The 19,552-nt window shown below is 41.5% G+C and overlaps 1 protein-coding gene across 3 annotated transcripts in view; it reads left to right on the top strand.

Annotated features, from left to right (window-relative positions):
- Positions 1 to 490: 490 nt before the first annotated feature.
- Positions 491 to 19,552, top strand: part of slc6a9 (solute carrier family 6 member 9) — a 79,247-nt gene continuing 60,185 nt past the window's right edge. The window contains exons 1-3 of one of the 3 annotated variants that reach the window (XM_044219423.1): positions 520 to 645; positions 7,426 to 7,498; positions 12,381 to 12,659. In XM_044219423.1, coding sequence (XP_044075358.1) covers positions 12,630 to 12,659 — 30 coding nt within the window. In that variant the 5' untranslated portion in view covers positions 520 to 645; positions 7,426 to 7,498; positions 12,381 to 12,629. Of the gene's footprint in view, positions 646 to 7,425; positions 7,499 to 9,731; positions 9,864 to 12,380; positions 12,660 to 19,552 lie in introns of those variants that run through there. The other 2 variants (XM_044219420.1, XM_044219421.1) reach the window with 2 other exon arrangements.

The following is a 19,552-nucleotide window of genomic DNA, read 5'->3' as shown; positions in this document are numbered from 1 at the left end:
AAGGGTCTCTGTGAGGAATCGTTGCGGCATGCTCTTTATAACAAAAGAATGAGCAACACATGCATCCATTCCTCCACTGCACATGTGGCTTTACATGGATACCTAATCTGCATTATGTAGAGAATGAGCGGGTTGTAAGCAGCACACTGCCGGAAAAAACCTCTATCATGTCATTACAGCTTAATTACTCCCATAATATTCCTGTGTCTCAAGTTTGGGTTTTATTCACCTTAAGGCTTTTTATTTGAAAATGAAAATGTGGAATTACTCAGGACTGATACTTGCTTTTACACATATATTTAGCAGTAATTGAGCACATCTCAAATGGCAAATACACCACAGTGTATAACCCAATGGGGAGCAGGCATAGACAGACGAATTGACACAGCAGCCCTCAGCGCGCACTGCCTCTGACAGGTTGCGTGTGTCGGCAGACACAGTGAGCCTCCACATGTTGCTGGCCCCCGCCTAGTTTGGAGTTGAGAAAGGAGGGGCTTAATGAGGAGTTTGTTGGTCCGGCTTTGACTAAAGAAGAGGGACGGAAGACCAAGGTGATGCAACTTCCAATAACCCAATATTGGCGGAAAAAAAACCCTCATATATGTACAGTACGCTCAAGGCAAGAGAGGAGAGCTCACCTCCACGGTAAGACAGCGCCTTCTCATGAGAGGGAGAGAGAGTTTGCTGTGTTTCAGTACTAATTTTCTGTGTTCTAATTGAATGATAAGCGGGGGTCACCAGACCATATGCTATGATGTGACTGTGTCCTCATGTTGAGGCTGTAAGTGTGTCAGAATGGCCATCTAGCTATTAGGAAGAAAAGGAAAACAGTCAACCTGTGTCCATGAAGTGGACACTTGATTCTAATAAAGGCGTTCCCAGGAGAGTACTTCATAGTGTGATGCAAAATGTCATAAAGCTGTTATTTAATCCCAGCAGGGAGAAACACGTGGCACTGGTTATGGCCTGCCCCTTGTTGTGGCTCTGCTTGAGGAGGAAAGAGAGTGGGCTGGGCGGGGGTGGGGGCATTTCCGGGGGGGGGGGTATTTCCGTGTTGGAATATTCTTCTTCAAACACTGCCTGTCATAAAGAGTAGTTGACTTTCATAGGTGAGATATTATATATCAGTAGCATAGTTTGCCAATAGACAATTCACCACAAATCCTCTTCTGTAGTATTCCTAACATACTATAGTATGCAGTAGTTGTTATGGGGACTAGCTGTATAGTGTAGCCTACCTGACATTATATATATATTATTATTATAGGATAAATTACAACATTTTATTGACAATCATTCCGATATCGATATTTGAAAGTGTAAAGAATCTGATAGGGATACATCGGCCTATATTGATATTTTAACATAAACATAAACGTAAATAGAGATGAATTGATCCCACTTTTTTTTGCTCCCGATACCTGTTCCAATACCTAAACTCAGATTATTGGCCCACACTGAGTTTCTGATACCAGTGTTTTTGTTTCTCTTTTTCTATTTAAAATCTTTAGACTTTACTGTATTGATTTCTGGAGGCCCGAAACCGAAAAAACAAGGGCAGTGAAAGAGTCAAAAATATAACTGATTACCTCAATAAATAATTATTAATGATAATGAAAATAGCAGTTCTATATGTTTCACTTGTATTCCTGTAACATAACCAAACTGAATGGTAGTAGGGTATGTCAACAGAAGGCGTGCATACATGCATGGCAGCAACCCCAGCCCCCAACACACGCACACACCACCCCCTTCCCACCATATCCTTATCCGCAAACAGGAGGGCCTTTCTTTCATCCAGCCTTAGAGTTTTCCTTATGCGGTGCTCTGTAGGTAACACACAGTTTTGCACAGGACAGGGACTTATATAGGATAATCACAACAGCTTAATCTTCCTATGAGTGTCTCAAAAACATATCAAAAGCACTGTAACAGTAAGGGTGTAATTTGAAAGATATTACATGCTAATAATAACATAAGCTCTGGTATGTCTGAAAATCTGCAAGAAACACATTAGAAGCACTCTAATTCTAATGGTTCATGACTGTCGCCTTTTACAATGCTAGCTTCTCGGTTCTACCTTCATTAGACAAACGCAGTTTGCTCAATCACAAATGAAAGATTAATGAGGTAAGCATTTGTTGCCAGATCATAACGTTTAATGTTCTTATAATGATCGTGTTACAAAATGTAGCCAAGATTGCACTGTGTGATTATGCTCTTGGGTAGACAAGGCATGAACAATTGAACTGAATGCTTTAACTAAGCAAATTGTAAATGACAGTCAGAATAAAACAAGCCACCACTGATTGCCAGCTTTTATCATGTCCATGTCATTTTAGAAATATTGAGCTTCTCTTCACTTTACGTTTAAGCCGCTCAGATGAACAGCAGATGTTTTTGAGGTGAGGTTTAGCAGCAGACGCATGACGATCAGATCCGTCACCAACCAGTTCTCCCCACTGCACTTCCCACCAGCAAAGCACATACTGCGGCAGAGTTCTGGTGAGGTACAACACCTACTGACAATAGAAGAAACTCAGCCGTGGGGGTCTCTGACAAAAACGGAGGGAAGAGAATCTACAGTGCCCCTGGCTGTGATGGTCTGTTTTGATGCCTTTTTTTTTAGAACCTTTGAACGATGGCTGAAATTAGTACTCACAGAATTTGAGTAATCAACAATGAGGAAATCAGCTGCCAGCTTGATGATTAATAGAAAGTTCCTCTGCAGAGTCAGTGGAGGGGAAGTGAAGGTGTAGAGGGAACTTTCAACATTGTTGACAAGGTAAAGTGCCTCACTTCCACCTCAGGCCGTTGTCAACAGATTAAAATTGGAGGTAGTGAAGGTTTGAGATATATAATCAGGTGATTCAGAAGTTGGAAGCTCAGCACCATCATCGTCTCCTTTATCCTGCATCTTCAGGGTCATACATCCTCCATGATGCCAAAGCATGTTTGGACTGTTTGGACTGCAAGGGTAGGCTATTAAAATTTGGTTAAGGTTAGGGAAATATAGAGGTTGTGGCAAATTGAATATAGCCAACTGAACTTGGTTGATTAAAGCTGCACTGATCAACATTTTTATACAAAGATGGCGCTCATAGTGACAAAACTACAAAGAATTATCACTGAAAACTGCTGTTTCCCTCAGCTTTATGGAGCGTTTTAGTGCTTTTCAGTGCATTGTTTTGGTTTTATGGCCATAACTTTATTGTTTTGGTTTACTCTCACTGCTCCCTTCAAACTTGTTTCCAGCAGCAGCAGGCAGCTGTACACTACTAACTGCCCAGCACCAAACTGCAGGAAAGACAAGTTCATCAGCAAGTTAGCAACTAGCTGATGAACATTGAGCATTTAGCAGCTAAAGAGCCAGGTATTTTTTTTTCAAGTGTTGGTGCAGACCAAAACAAAGCTAAAAGGAGAGTGAAAATTGGACTGAACAGAAACACAACTCCAAATGAACGCAAATGTTGATCTGTGTCCGCTGGATGTGTGACTGTTACTTAGAACTTAGTAAGGTGATATCGCGTCAATGTTGTGTTTACAGCTTGTTTTGCTTCCTCAAAGTCTCAAAAATCAGTTAATACAGGTTTAAGTGTTAACAAAAACACACCCACGTTAATAATGGCCAACATTAGTTGTTTGTCTCAGGCGGGATGCAATGTCCATCCACCTTCCCTAACTCCACACCCTTACTTTTTGCCTCACTACATAAAGGACACATTACTTCCGTAACTGGAACATTGGCTTTTGACATAATTCGTGTGTTGCAGAATCGTTGAATACGAACAAAAATCTAGTCTGGCCAGGTTCAAATACCTGTGGTGTCAAAATTATTTATGGATGCTGAAATGCACAATTTTATGTAAGAAAGTTAAAATATAGGCAAATTAATGAGGAATATGTCACATTTGCTGCACTGCAGTATATTTGCAATATTTATTATAATGGGACTTTTCCCATGGCTTGTATCAGATAGTTTTCACAGTAGGCTCGGAAATATTTCATTGTTATTTTTGTGAAGCATTAGTCCAGACATGTCTGGACTTGTGGAATGTCCAAACACTGTGGAGCAAAAGAGGAGAATATGAGAGTATGCATGTCTGCAGTAATACAACACAATAACACCACCAAGTCAGTTGTAGTGTCAGAGAGCTCTGTACTTAACAGACAGTTGCTTTGATTACACATCTTCAACGTTTAGCACAGTGATGGAGCCATTATGTTATGCATGAAAGCTCTCTGTTAAAAGTGAAGAGAGAAAGAGACACAGAGCTCCAGGGTGTGACCAAAAGTCTGTCAGGTGAGACTAAACATTTTCATTGGTCTCAGCTGTGCGCCTGAAATTTAGCAGGTCTGATTAAAAAACAAATTTATAAAAAAAAATTTAACAAACAGAGCAGAGCAGAGGCCGCGGTGGAGCCGGTGAAGTGAACTCGAAGATTACTCGAGTTGACGTCAACTACGCTAAGATTTTATCAATACACCTCTTCAACAAGCATTAACATGTGCACATGTATAAAGCGATATTTAATTCTGCTCTGTCTACAGTCTCTCATCCACTGCTGCTGTGTTTCACACGAGCACAGTGCGCTAGCTCGGCTAATTGCGAATTGTTACAAATAAGCTCAAACGAAAGCTGTCTGTATGTCTTAAAAGTTGGCAAATTCTTGGAAACTGAGCTGCTGGCTGAGACAAAGCAGCCCCTCCTCCCTCTACCAGCTGTACCTGCAGGCAGTGAATCACAGCAGCAGCAGGGGAGGGAGGACTGATACTGACTTGATGTCTTCACTCAGTATTTTGATGTCAGGAATATGATTTATTTTATTGACATTTTAGATTTGTTTCCAGTGAGATATTATTGAGTTTATATAGTCACTTTGCTGTTGTAAACATCACTGTTGCTCTAGAAACAACATTTAGTTATATTTAAAATATTCAATTCTAATCCCGTTCTGAATACATTTTTTAAAAATGATTATATATATATATTTTAAAGCAATTAATTATTAATGAAAAAGAACCTATAAGAGTATTGATAAAGAAGTGAACCGATAAGGAGTATTGATAAGAGTTGTAGTATTGATTATATGCTAACAATACCCTTCCCTACATTATGCATTGCATTTATTGCAAAGAGTGCAGCCAAAGCATGGCTGGGAACAGTGCTTTTGTTGTCGGAGCATCGACGTTCCGAATTGAAATGTTAAAAAAGCACAATGTCTCAAAGAAACACGTCCGTGTGTGTGACGGGTGCCCCCCCCCCCACACACACACACAGCATTTCATCGCCAGGCAGTGGCAAACTGAAGCAGTGAGGAGTCAGAAATGATAATATAATTTAACACTGCTTATAATATAGCCAAAGAAGAGCTACCTTTTACTATATTTAAGTCCATTAACAAAACATTTATCTGCTCCTTTATTCCTGTTTACAAGACATGACCAATGTGTATGGGAACTGACAAAAAAGGTAACACTTAAAATGTATTATTGGGTGCACTAGCACCACCAATGTAAAAGGTTAGACAGACACTAGAATCTATATGCTGAGACCACTAGGGGGCCCCATAGCACAGTTAGGCTAAGCTGATTGGTATTTGTTCAGGAGTGCAGCAGTTCAGTATCAACATCTCATGAAACATCAGCTGGGTTTTGTACACAACCTGAGCAGAAGTGATGCCTGGTCTGACTCAACACTACCTATGTCCTGCCTCTGCATTTGTGACAGAGGGTGGGAGAGGGTGTGGCGATGCCAATCCAGCGATGTACTGCAATCTTGGTGCCAAGAGTGGCTGCGTTTCTCACTTTCCACTGCCCGCTTACCCAAGCAGGTAGACAACTCAGAGCACTTTTGTTCCATAACATTTTGGTCACTTTATTTGGTGAAAACACACTCATAAAAACCTCTCTAAAATCACACAAAGCCCTTTATTCATTCATTCCACTTTCATTTTACAATCCTCAGCCAGCTGACACGTGATCACACAGACTCATAAAAGTTTTATTCCGAAAAACTGTGGAGCACTTAAAACTTCTCCATCTGCTAGTAACTCCATCAGCACCGTTCGTTCCTGCCAGTCCTCCCCCAGTGTCCAAAACACTGGGTAACCGCTGCGACAATACATGCACCATCTTCTTTTTAACAAGTCTGTCGCGGAAAAGTGTCGCCCACAGCTCTGCATTTACAATTACAGTACAGGCAGATGAGTGGCTGCGATTAGCAGCACGATGCGACAGAGACTGTTCGGATAACATTTTAAAAAGAAGGTGTTATTTTAAAAATCCAAATATATTTGTGGCTCATTACCAGGTTTACGTTGCAATATGAAGATTAAAGAGGCAACAAATTGGTTCCTGGATTGTGAGAAATTACTTTAGCATGTAAAACAGTCAAATCTAACTGAATTAAACTTAAAATTATTTCATTTTATATATGGCACTGTGGTGATAGTTAACTGTGTTGTATGGATCATTGTGATGACAAATAAAATTGTGCACCGTTACGCACAGAAAACATGGCGACCATAGGATCGTCAACATATCCAGAAAGGTGAATTCAACTTCAAAAGAGTCATCATCTTCTCTTGGCAGTGTATTTGAGCTGCTGTATTTATATGTAAAACTGATTGTTTTAGCACTTGGGAGAAGCAGAACAAGCTGTAAACACAGCATTGATATATTATCCCCTTATAGAGTTGTAATAGTGAACGTGTTAGCAAGCAATTGCCTACTTTTACATCGAGCAGTTACAGAACAATGTTAGCATTTATTTGGAGTTGTCTTTCTGTCAACCTAGTGCTTGTAAGTCCAATATTCATTCCCCTTGCAGCTCTGATTTGGTCTCCACCAAATCCAGAGGAAAACATCTGGCTCTTTAGCTGCTAAATGCTCCACGAGCTGAAAGGGGAACTGCAGAGTCGGCTGATAATTATCAGTGGGTTCGTCTCTACAAGTGACACCTGTCACATTACACGTAGCCATTTGACTCATTGTTCATATAAAAATATTGGTTATTGCAGCTTTAAAGAAATGCTAAGAGGCATCAGTTGTTATCTCTGTTAATGCTTTAGTTTCCCATTGCCATAATGCACTAGCACACTGTTTATTCTGATGGTACTATTTAGACATTTCTTATCCCAGTTGATCACAGGTGTAAGAGCTCTGACTGCTTTGAACTTATTAGCACCAGGTGTACGCATTCAAGCAAACTGACCAGCTCAGGGCAGGCAAGGCACAGGTCACTAAGCGAGATAAACCTTTCAGGAGGTTTTGATAATCCTTATTGGAGTGATGTCTAATTATTCCCCAAATACGTTCTCTGATAGCAATCTTTCTTGTTTTATCCCAGACACAGTAATAGGTCAAACTGTGGTGGGTGTTTGTTGTGTAGTAAGTATTTGGGATTGTGTGTTTGATTTTTAGTGTCTCTGGGGTTGTTGCCGGGCCATGGTCTCCATTCCATTAACATAGATAAGAGTGTTCGTCCCCTGCTCAGGTATGTGCTTGCTTGTGTGTGTTTGTGTTGTAAAAGTGACTATTCATTGATTATCATCACCATATGCCTTTGAAAAGGGTTTCCCTGTTCTATTTAGCGCAGTGATTCTAACTCAGTTGTCTTGGCAGAGGGTTTAGAGAGAGTCCACATTGCTAGAGTTGTTTTTTACTGGTAGATTTACTGCTATAGATTATGTGTTTATGTGCAGCATTCTCCTCCCTTTCCAACTCGTCTGCCACAGCAGTCAATATCATTTGAATGCCAGTATTAAAAATAAAATCCTAATTTGTACACTTCATATTAAAATCCCATATCTTCTCATTCCCAATGCCATTGCCTTATTGTAAGAATTCTTATTTTTTCTGCAGTCCAAAGTGATGCATAGCTTGCTGGCTCTATTTACTGGGTGCTGAACAAAGGCCTAAGCATAGTTAGTGCTGCTTTGAGAACCGTCACATTTTCTGAGTCATATTTACCTTTGTGTGCACAGTATGAGCAAGAGGCTGTCTATCATGACAAAACAGAGCTTGTGGAGTCCCAATCATACCGCTGCATATTGACATTATTGATAATAGACACAGCTGCTTTGCAAGCCCAACAATGTGATGCACTGTAAATACGGCTCGCAATAACAGATGCTATTTTGTCTTGAACCCACTGTGTTGTACTCCCTCTCAGACAGGGAGCCCACGCTGCTGCAGTGTAGCTGTAGAGTGCAAATCGAGAACAGCTTGTATGATTGTGTGAATACAGGAGGCGTTACATCTGTATGTTAGATAAAGGAAAGTAATTAATGAGTCCCTCTTGTATGTCTTCACCTCAGTACATTTCTTGTTTCACAGTGTAGCAAATTTAAGAAATAACTAAACGAATTATCTTTTAGCTTTGTGCCTCGTGACTTGCAGTTCTTTGACTCAAAAGGTCCTCCCGTCCCCAGAAAATGGGGCCCTAACAAAGAAATAGTCATGGTGGGTTAATGTGTAATGTGGCATCCTCCTTTTTTTTTTTTTTTTTTTTACCAACAGCAGGCTAATATTTCCATAGTTAAAATGCATAATCAAGGTCAGGAGGGCTGACCTTAAAATGTTTAAACTAAAGCTTTTTTTGCTCTGAGTCTTTGTGATTGGGGTTAACTTATTTTTTTTAATGTAAAAGCTTGAGAAAGGACCATTGTTTCAGCAGAACATGTGAAAAACACCTTGAGGGGTGACCTTACTGGCTTTTTCACTTACAATATACAATTTACAATATTAGTCACTAGTTCCTTCACCTCTATATAAGTCATCCGTCACTTATTGACCCCATTTAACCTTAGAGACATGGCAAGCAAAGTGGAGACAAGACAAGGCAAGGAGAGGCCTTAGAGAAACAAGATTTATGGTCAGGTTATGCTCGAACAGACACTAGTTTGTACTCCGTGTTGTCCGACCACGTCGGAAATCATAAGTGTTATATTGTTTAAATACGGGGATAACAGCGCACGTTTCAGTCTCTCCTGGAAGCCATGCATTGCACTTGGTTGTTCACCGGTTGAGAGAGTGGAAGAAACAGGTTGTCAACAGGGGCCCAGGAGCTTATTTTTACCCCAGGACTCTGGTTACTCTGGCCATAGGTAGCGCAAGATAAGGTGCTGGAATTTTGTTGAAAATGAAGGCTTTGTAAGCACAGTCTACTCTGAACCCACTTCTTGTCCCCGTCGCTGATCGGTGTGGGGTCAGGACAGCGTTGTGTGTTCCATCTGCAGTCTCTCTCTGTATTGAGGGAAATGCTTTGAATTTTCAGAAGTGCAGCACCCATTACACATGCTGGAATCCTGCGTTTCCAAGCTGCTTCACCTCCTGAGCCCCTCTTGTTAAGCACACTGCTGAATCAGCAGTGACTCTCTTTTGGCATTCTGCCATTAGCTAAGGTTGTTAATGATTTAGTTGCAAATAGGGCTGCAAATAACAATTTTATTCTCGATTAAACAATGAATCAGAAAAACCTGTCGATACAACGACTGAAACAATTAATTGATGGTGAAATATTGATTAGCAAGCCACAGATAGACTAAAGCAAACAAGAGACCCCAAAAGCAGAGATCATTGGAGGTACCGAGCCTACAGACAGGTCAGGTCTCAGGGTGAGTTTAATGTAACCTCTTACTGCCACTCCTCCTGGGATGGCCCAATAGGCTTGGCTCAACTCTTGTGTACATACATTAGTAGAGTCAACCAGTGGGATGTAGCCAGAGCACTGTGACTTGATCATAGACTTCAGTCATCACACCAGTTAGTTTCTCACTGCTGAGCTGGTTCCCTTTTCTGATGAAGAAGTTGGTGTTTCCCGTTTTTTTCTTTTTTCTTCAGACATCATAACCTGGACGGTAAGGGTCAGTTTTTAACCCAAGTTTTGTTTCTTGTCATTTTTTCATCAATGTGCAGTGTGCTGTGTATGATGGATGTCCCGGGGTATTTCTGAATCCCTGTAGGCTCCTGTACTTGTGAGAGGCAGAGTGTGTGCATGTGTGTTTTTACATGTTTGTAACACTGAATGGTAGCTATATTTGGCCACTTTTTCTCTCCTTTTCGCTGGGATGCTTTTAGAACACTGTCTATGGTTTTTATTCATTGAGTGAGTGATAGAGTCAGAAGGGAGACTGCTGCAGAGTTACAGTATTTGACTCACACTCCAGTCTCCACATGACAGCTTACAGAATTTACTGCAAGATGCATACTTCAGCTGATGGAGACCTCTGTCTTTTGAAACTTTCTTAATATATTTGTGAAGTTTGCTAAGAACTGAAGTAAATCAGCACCAAAGAAGTTGTGTAATCAGGTGATTAAAAAAGGCTTTACTAAATCTGAAACAATTCATTGATTAATCAGTTAGTCGATCAACAGAAAATTAATCTGCAACTATTTTGATAACGATTAATCAGTTAATTCGTTAATTAGTCATTTTTTCTAGCAAAAACACCAAACAGTCTTTGGTTCCAGCTTCTCAAATGGGAGGATTTGCTGCTTTTCTCTGTTTTATATCACTGTAAAATGAATATCTTTGGACTGTTGGCTGGACAAAACAAGCAGTGCGAAGATGTCATATGACATATGATAAAAAAATATCACATGATTCTTGCCCATAGCCATACAGAAACTCACATGTGTACAACAAGAAGTTGGTGCTTTCCTCACCTTGCAATGCTTTGATGGGGTTTTTTCCCACCCTGTGCACCGCATATGGCCCAAGGGAGGAAGGGGAGGTGCAACGAAATGGGAGTTCTATGTATGAGGTAGTGCCAAGGCTGGATTACCAATTGGGCAAAGTGGCCAACTCTCCTGGAAAGCTCCGGTCTTACTGTGTGTTAACTGGATTGTGCTAATTTAATTGATATAGTGTTTGGAAATATACAGCACTAAAGCACCACATCAACTGACATGATAAGGATCTTAAAGTGTGTTTTGCTTTATTGCGTTACCTTGAGGCCCTGTGTCAAAAATCTAGTTTGAAGAGCATCATTATTTCAGTTTTGTGTTTCTATGTTGCATATTCCCACTACAATAATATGTGTAATCAAAGTACCACACAGTAATTCTGGGGCCAGCGATGAAGAACTGCACACATTGCACAGAGAGGGTGAGGAACAGGTCGTCAACAGGGGCCCAGTAGCTTATTTTTACCCCAGGACTCTGGTTACTCTGGCCATATGTATTGGAATTTTGTTGAAAATGAAGGCTTTGTAAGCACAGTCTACTCTGAACCCACTTCTTGTCCCCCTCGCTGATCGGTGTGGGGTCAGGACAGCGTTGTGTGTTCCATCTGCAGTCTCTCTCTGTATTGAGGGAAATGCTTTGAATTTTCAGAAGTGCAGCACCCATTACACATGCTGGAATCCTGCGTTTCCAAGCTGCTTCACCTCCTGAGCCCCTCTTGTTAAGCACACTGCTGAATCAGCAGTCTTTTGGCATTTTGCAGTAAATCAGCGCCAAAGAAGTTACGTAATCAAACGATTTAAAGAGTTTTTACTAAATCTGAAACAATTGATTGATTAATCACTTAGGCGATCAACAGAAAATTAATCGGCAACTATTTTGCTAATCAATTAATCGTTAAAGTCATTTTTGACATTCCAGTGTGAGGATGTGCTGTTCACTGTAAATGGAATATGGACTATTGGTTGAACCAAACAAGCAATGTGATGATGTCACAGGAAATTGTGACAGGCATTCAATGACAGTCTCCACTGGTCATTTTTAATTAAATGTCATTGCAGAAATGTAAATATGTTTAAAAAAAGAATGTGTGCATTATTACAATATTATCACATTACTTATTGACGTTCAGATTTATCACAGGCAAGATATTGACTGGGATGGGACAAAAAGTACTCATCAAATATGAACTTTTGAAGTAACTTGCCAACATAACCTTTTCAGATACATTTCACTCAATCAGAACTATTTTCAGCCACTTTCTTCTAAATCCAGGCTGTTTTTGAGTATTCTTTTCCAGTTTGGCTTTCATACAGCAGTAGTCAGTAGGCAGTCTAAACGTTCCCCTAACAGTTAATCTCTTTACACAAAAGGGTACTTTGTTATGGCAGCTGCTTTGCCACAAAATGCAAATCTGTTACTACATGTTTTCTAAATTCTTTCTCTGCATCCTTTCTTAGAGATTCCTTAGACGTTTTATTTCCACCTCTTAGTTTATTGAACTCTCAGAGTGCAAACAGTTGATTTTGTATTTTTATTTTCTACCTCGAAGCAGGTCGTGTACAAAGACCGAGGAATTGTTTTGAACGTGGCCAATGGGACAAGTAACTAAAAAGTGTTGCCTTGCCTCCCCCTTCCCCACTCCTCTCCTCCCTCCACCCCTCTCTGCCTGTCACATGTTCTTTTCACAGCATAGAAAAGTTTCTGGATTAGGGCAGAATTAACACAAAGCAGCGACGCCACTCCAGCTGCACTCGCAAAAGAGGCACGAGGGGGACCGGGACACTCGAGCGAACGCCACCTCAGAAAACTTCAAACTCTGATAGCGAGAGGCAGACGAGCCCATCCCAGAGAGAGAGAGAGAGAGAGAGAAGGAGAGGCAGCAGAGGCAGAGACGGCAGCAGAGAGGCAGGGGATCTTTGCCGACAAGGTCCTGAAGGATGGAAGAGAAGCAGTTTGCCGGGATCCTGGTAAGTTTCCCTTTTGCTCAGTGAACACACACACATACACGCGCACACTTTTAAAAGCAGTAACACAGATATACAAGTTTATAAACGCACAGAGATGTCATACAGTGAGGCAGCCACATCTCTGAGTTCACTGGTGGGATGCAGCTGCTGGACCACCAGTTGAGTCACTCTCTGCCTCCCCCTTTCCCCCCTGTTATTTTCTTATTTCGTACGTTTTCCTTATGGGGTTGTGCTCGCAATTTTCTTTTCTAGGTTTTAAGATGACCTTCTTATCTTTGAAACAACAAAGAGACACACGTTTGCACTGACTAATAAGCCTGCAGTTTCCCTCTGAGTGATCATTGTGTTGATGTGTGAGTGCAGCAGACAGAGCTGTCATCACCTGCTGTTCACCATGCCAATAATAAGCACGCATCATCAACTAAACACCGTCCCAAAAGTCTAGAAACTTCCCTCCCATCCTTCAACTCTGCTTTTACAGCACCCCATCTGATCTTTGCAACTTCGGCAAACAATAAACATGTTTTCAGTGTTCTTTGTCTGCAGATAAGAGATGAGGCCAAGAGGTAAATGTGTCAGTGTCGGGCCTGCGCTGCTGGTGACGCTTTAAATAGAGGTTTGGCGTCATTGGCAGTCAGGTCACTTCTCTCTCGCTCCCTCTCTCTCCCTTCAGTCCAAGTTCTTCAGTCCGTCTTGAGACGGCGATAAACACAAACTCAGAGCTCCAACTCTCTCCTGACATTCTCGCTCATTTGAAGCCTCGCGTTCCTCCCCGGTGATGTGTTTTTTCTCCGCTGTGTCCTTTTTGAGATGCACATCCACATTAAAATGCACACGCACTGTCTGTACTTAAGAGGGGGACGTTATCAGTCCCGCCTGCTCTCTCTCCTAGCGCTCGCTCGCAACATTTGAAGGTGGTTGGAGGATGGAGATTTGATGCTTGTTCTCAGTACTTGTTTTGTGTGGGTTTGTCCGTGTTTTCAGCTCGGTGACAGATTGCCATCAAACTTTTGTATAGTTAGGCACTGCCGGAGAGTTTAGATATGGCTATCTATGGGATTCAAATATAATTAAATGATAGTCACAAGGAGGATTTGAAATGTTTCCCCATGGAAGAGGTTTTGTTTTGGATATGTGCCTGTTTTTACTAGATCTAAGTGGTCTGCGGTACTCTGTGGTCACCATGAAGTTATGTGCCTCTTTACTGCCTCTAACACACTCAAAGGTGTTTTTAAGGAAGGTATAGAGCAGGCAGCTGAACTATCATGGTTCAATGTGTCATCTGTAGAGACTGCCACGACTCCTCACGGCCACTAGGGGCGTATAGGCCAACAATGAGCCAAAGCATCGACTGAAAAAAATGAATCTTTGAGTGTTTGAGTGTTAGTGTGTGATTTCACGAGGTGTTTTGCATCTGACAGCGCCTTCTCAAACACAAAGCATACAATTTATCATTCGATATCACCAAATTAGGGGTAAGGTTCAAGCCGTAGGTTAAAAGTTCAAACTGTGCCAGTCAGTTTTAAAGTGGATGTTACTGATTCGAATGTTGGAAATAAAAAAGGTGTTAGTAATAATAATAATAAAAATGATGACAATTTAGCCGTATTATAACTTTGAGGTGCCAGTAACCACATATCACTTTCCTGGCCAGAGTCTCCTCTTATCACTAATATTAATGATTGGTTATTTAATTTGGCTCAGTGCATCACTGCAGTAGGTGAAGACTTTGTTTGCTCTCAAAATCGGAAGGTTTTGTTTCCTGGCCAACACTTAGCGACTCGTTGTTTAAGGTCAATTCCCTGGACTTGGCAGGGAATACAAAATTTAAAAAGCCATTTAAAATTGACACACAGAAGAAGACGTGTGACTTAATTAAAAATAAAATAAATGACATTTAGTAATGAATAACTTTAAATACAACTCAGATGCAAGCACAACTGTACTTCCCAAACAAGTAGGGCATTAAGCTGTACTCTTTTCTCTCTGAGCCCAGATTTTGATGTTAGATTGCTTTCATAACATTCATCAGTCACCCATTTTTCCTGTGTGTAACCGATATACATGTCGTACCTATGAGAATAAACATGGCACAGATTGTACAGATTGTACAACAGCGCCAGCAAGGACAGCAAACAAACTGCTCACACACACTTTACACGCAACTCGCCTCTCGTGATTGGTCACTTCTCATGGCTGGGACCATTGTTTTCAGCAGCGGTAGACAGTGATGTCAGTCGTGGCTTAGAGACATCAACAAAGAGTGAAAGAAAGTGTGTGTGCGTGTGTGTGAGAGAGAGAGAGTGAGAATTATGGATAGAATCTTAGACCTTGCTCTCCCATCGCCAACTGTCACTTCGATGTTTGTTCCGTTCCTCCCTTTCCTTGAGCTCTTTTCTGTCTTCCTCCTCATCCACTTTTCACATTCATAACAAGAGTTGATGAATTTATTAAAAAAATATTTTATCCCTCTGTCATTTCACCTTTAATCCACTCATCTTTACCTCTCTTTGGAGAGTGGAAATTGCCCTTTCCTGATTTTTCTCAACATAGTGCGACATTTTTTCGAAGTCCCTGCCCTTTCTTTACAGTCTAGTTAAATTTATTTATGCCGGCCCAGATGGTTGGTGGATGGACCCGTCGCTGTAAATCTCGTGACACACAAGGCGCTCGCTTCCTGCTACCGCTTGGCTCGGCTGGTAGCCTTCTGCCCGGACTCTTTCTGCCCAAACTTAATTCCCCTGCTCGTTCACAGCGTTCAAAGGGAGCCCCCTCTCCTCAATCTTCCTGCGTTGTCTTGGACCGCCCTGGAAGCCACCACTTCCACTGAGCAGATGGTGCCCTGGCACTAGCTTTTACTGGACGCATAGCTGTCTCTTTGTTTTTTACTCCTTAGTTACTTCTTTTCTACTCGTCTTTAAAATGTATGCTTTTCGGGTGTATGTATAGGGATGTGAGAGCAGGCGGAGGAGGAGGAGTTGGATTGAGGTTTTGCTTGTTTGTCTACTGAGCGCTGTATTGCCCCTCCATCACCATGAAGGCCAAATGGAGGAAAAGGTCACCTAAGACTGGCAAGCCGTTTAATGCCAGCCTGTTACTTTTCATCCACAATTTGTAAGATGTTTGGAGTGGAGATGATAAATAAGAATCCTAACTGGACAGTCTAATGACACTTTAACCTCTTAATCCCTGATATTTTTACACATTCCCTTGAGTAACCGCAACATTAAAACTTTTTCACTTGAATTGTTTGTTGCAGTGGATTATTGGGTTATCGGTATGTCACAGTGGATTTTTCACAATTCCATAATTTGATTCCCCCTCTGCTTATCAGTTCCGGTTGTTATCAAAAATTCTTGTCAGTCTTTTGAGTAGAAAAACAAAAAGCACCTTAATTTTCACCAGATTTGGGCCGTAAACTAGGGATGTCCCGATCAAGTTTTTTCCAATCCGAGTATTTTAATGTTTAACGAGTCCGATCCGATACTTATATTTACTTCTATTAAATTGATCATCTTGAATTATCGATGTGATATAAATGAGATTTTAAGTGGGAGAATGCGACTCCTGAGATGACGGTGACGCGGTGTCACTCTGTTGGATGGCTTCCCTCACAAAGGACCTGTGGCCAAGTACAGACACCGGCTTGTAGAGAACACACAAACCCGACAACAGACAAGTTTAATTTTGGCCTGTCATCAAGTTACTCACGGAATTAACATGAAATAGCGCCAGCGGATCTGCCGCCAGCGACGTTTGTCATTTTAACCGGTAAAATTGACGGTCATGTTTTGTACACTGCTCTTTGCTAATGAGAAAGATTGGAGCGATAACAGATTTGTCCGAGTCCGAGCGTAGCGAATCCATGTATTTTGCCGAACTGGACATCAGAATTCAGAGTCACTCGTACCTACATATGCAGCGAAATGCTGCACTGTAGAGGCCTGCTGTCTTAAAGGAGAGCAGCGCTGCAATGCTAGCGAGCTGTGGCGGACAACACACAGTAGAGTACAGTAAAGAAAGGATCGGCATTTGATCAGCTTTATTTTGGTCGATACCGATTTGAAATATGCCCATATCAGCCACGATACTGAACCATAGGATCAGACGTCCCTACCATGAAGTCATTTGTCATAAATGACGAGGTCTTGGTGATGATGTGATTCTTTTTGGTTAAAAAGTAAAATAAAGACAATATAAGTATTCTCTGTTTCCATTAGGGCTGCACGATTATTTGTATTATCGACTAACTGGGAGATATGTCTCATATGCAGATTGTAATTATTTTAATATTTTAAATCATGTGGTAGCTGTGTAATGAAAGGTGCAACAATGCAGCAACGGTCACTTTGTTAACACACAGGAATGTGGTTTTGTAAGGCTGTGATTACTCCACAGTTCTGTGTACCCCCTGAGTGGGGAGTCTTTGTGTGTGTGTGTGTGTGTTTGTGTGCGCGCGCGCGCCATTTCCCAGGGGTTGTGTGGCTAATGTGTGCTGTAAGCTGTGAAGTGGAAACTAAATGGAAAGAAATAGTGGAACCCATAGCCACAACCTCCCCGAGGTCAGGACACACACACACACACACAGACACACACTCTCACACACATAAAAAACGTAATGAACGACACACTTATACATTAGGTCCACACATTAGAATACAATGTGAGCACATTAACTTATTTTAGACTTCTCGCAGATACGTAAACCCACAGAAACACATACATTACACATTCACACACACTCACACAGACAAAACTATGAACAAAACCTGAACACACACACCACAACACTGTTTGATGTACTAAAGTAGATGAAAGGGAGGATTCTACTGACCTTTGTTTCATTTTATTTAAAATTATAAAATAATAAATACACAATCTGTTCTGTGACAAAACTGTGCAGCCCAAACTGTGGCCCAGGGGCCAATTCTGGACTCATCAGTGATGTGTGGAGCCCTTTTTTAAAAAGTTGGTTTATTCTGCTTTCTTGGTTTGTTTGTAGTCGTGGTCCATGTGCAGGTCTGTGAACGTTGCCAAATAATTTGTATTGCTTATGCCCTCTGGAGCTGTGTGTTGTCAGTAAAGTGTTAACCACGTGCTCCACATAACCAGTAGTACATTTATTACAGGTGAAACGGGACCGTTTCTCTCCCTCTCTCTCGGCCATTATGTAAGCAACATATTGAGCTGCCAGTCAGCCAGTTTAGTTAACAGCAGTGCTCAGCAACCGTGTTGACTGCCTCTGGGGCAAGGGGCCAACAAACAGATGTGAACCGAGAGAGAGAGAAAGAGAGAGAGCCGTGAGGGCGGCGGCGGTGTGTGTGTGTGTGGGGGGGGGGGTTGAGTCAGACATGATTTCTGTTTCTGATTTCACCCCCCAACTGACCGCCTGAATGAGAAGAAAAAGCAAAATACAAGCGGCCGTACGGGACAACACAGGCAGCGCCCAACGTCAGCTTAACGGCAGCCACTGTGGCGAACGTACAATTGAGGGACAAGGGCCACAAATGCCAAACACGTCCACTGCTGGGCACTCTTTAAAAGGTAACCCACCACCAACCACCACCCCCCACCCCCCGCGCACGGTCACACACACACAGCAAAGAGGGGGGAAAAAAAGGGCTCCATTGTGTTTCGGATCTTTAGATTTCATTTGGAAAAACCACTCAGGCTGAAAATTTCGTTTTTCTGATTTTCTTCCTCTCCCATTCTTCTTCGGGTTTAATGGGTCCCCCTCCCTCCGACTCACAAAAAATACAAGCAAGTTAGAAAAAGGGGACTTCACACTCTTCCTGTCTCGTCCTCTGAAGGCAGTGAAATTATGGACAGGGCTCTGTCCACACAACGGGGCTCTTAAATCGCTCCCAGTTTCTTTTCGTATTATTATCATTTTCAACGGCTTCCAAGTGAACTATTTTCAAAGGCCTTTTCAGAACCATATTTAGGTCATTTGTTGCGCTTGAACCCAACCTGCTCCCTGGCTCTGTGTGTATGTGATTACTGAATGGCAGCTATAAGCCTGGGACGGGGGGTCTGCTTTTCTCAGGGCCGGACAGCTCTCTCCTGCCTGGTTACACACCTCCCCTGTATTCAGAATCAGAATCAGAAATACTTTATTGATCCCCGAGGGGAAACTCTTTTGTTACAGCAGCTCGCCTTACGTCAGCACACACAGGAATAGAAGTACTAAGCAAAAAATATAATACACTAAAATACAGGTCAGAAAATAAATTAAGTACCAAGTGGGTATAAGTATAAAATAAAGTAAAGTAAGTGTGAAGTACCAAGTGGGTTTACCGGTTGATGATAATAATACGGTATAAGGTAATAGTGCATGAACTGTAAAGTTAAGTGTGACTTATTAAGGTTATAATGAGACGGATGATATTGCACAGCAGTAATAGAAGTATGAGTAATATCAATATCAATAAATAGGGAATTTTAAACTAAAATATTGCACAGGAGTATTACACAGAATACTGCACAATTATGTCAAGTATTGCAGAGATGTAATGATCAATGTCCAGTTTAATGGCTTAAGGTCATACAAACTACACTTAGAGGGAGGAGTTAAATTTATTATTATTAATTTATTATTTAGCACTTTTCCTCCTCTTTCTGTTTCTTCTGTCTGTCTGTCTGTCTCTTTCAGCAACATCGCTGGGTTCATCTGGCTGATAAAATAATGGCTTTTTGGCTTTCAAAACATTATGGAAAAGCTCCATGTCGACTGTGGTCAAACATGACGGGGCAGTAACAGATCCAGGTGCAGCGCTGCTGGAGACCAGCTGTTATTTGGAAAATAATGTCATCAAGGAAGCAGAGCAATCACACAGGCTGCCTCAGTGATGAAATATAAACCTTTTTGATGTTGACTGCTTATCCTCACAGCT

The sequence above is a fragment of the Siniperca chuatsi genome, linkage group LG13, assembly GCF_020085105.1.
Source record: "Siniperca chuatsi isolate FFG_IHB_CAS linkage group LG13, ASM2008510v1, whole genome shotgun sequence".
NCBI classification, from domain to species: Eukaryota; Metazoa; Chordata; class Actinopteri; order Centrarchiformes; family Sinipercidae; genus Siniperca; species Siniperca chuatsi.
The sequence above is the reverse complement of the archived record's forward strand: the minus strand, read 5'-3'. Positions and strand labels throughout refer to the sequence as shown.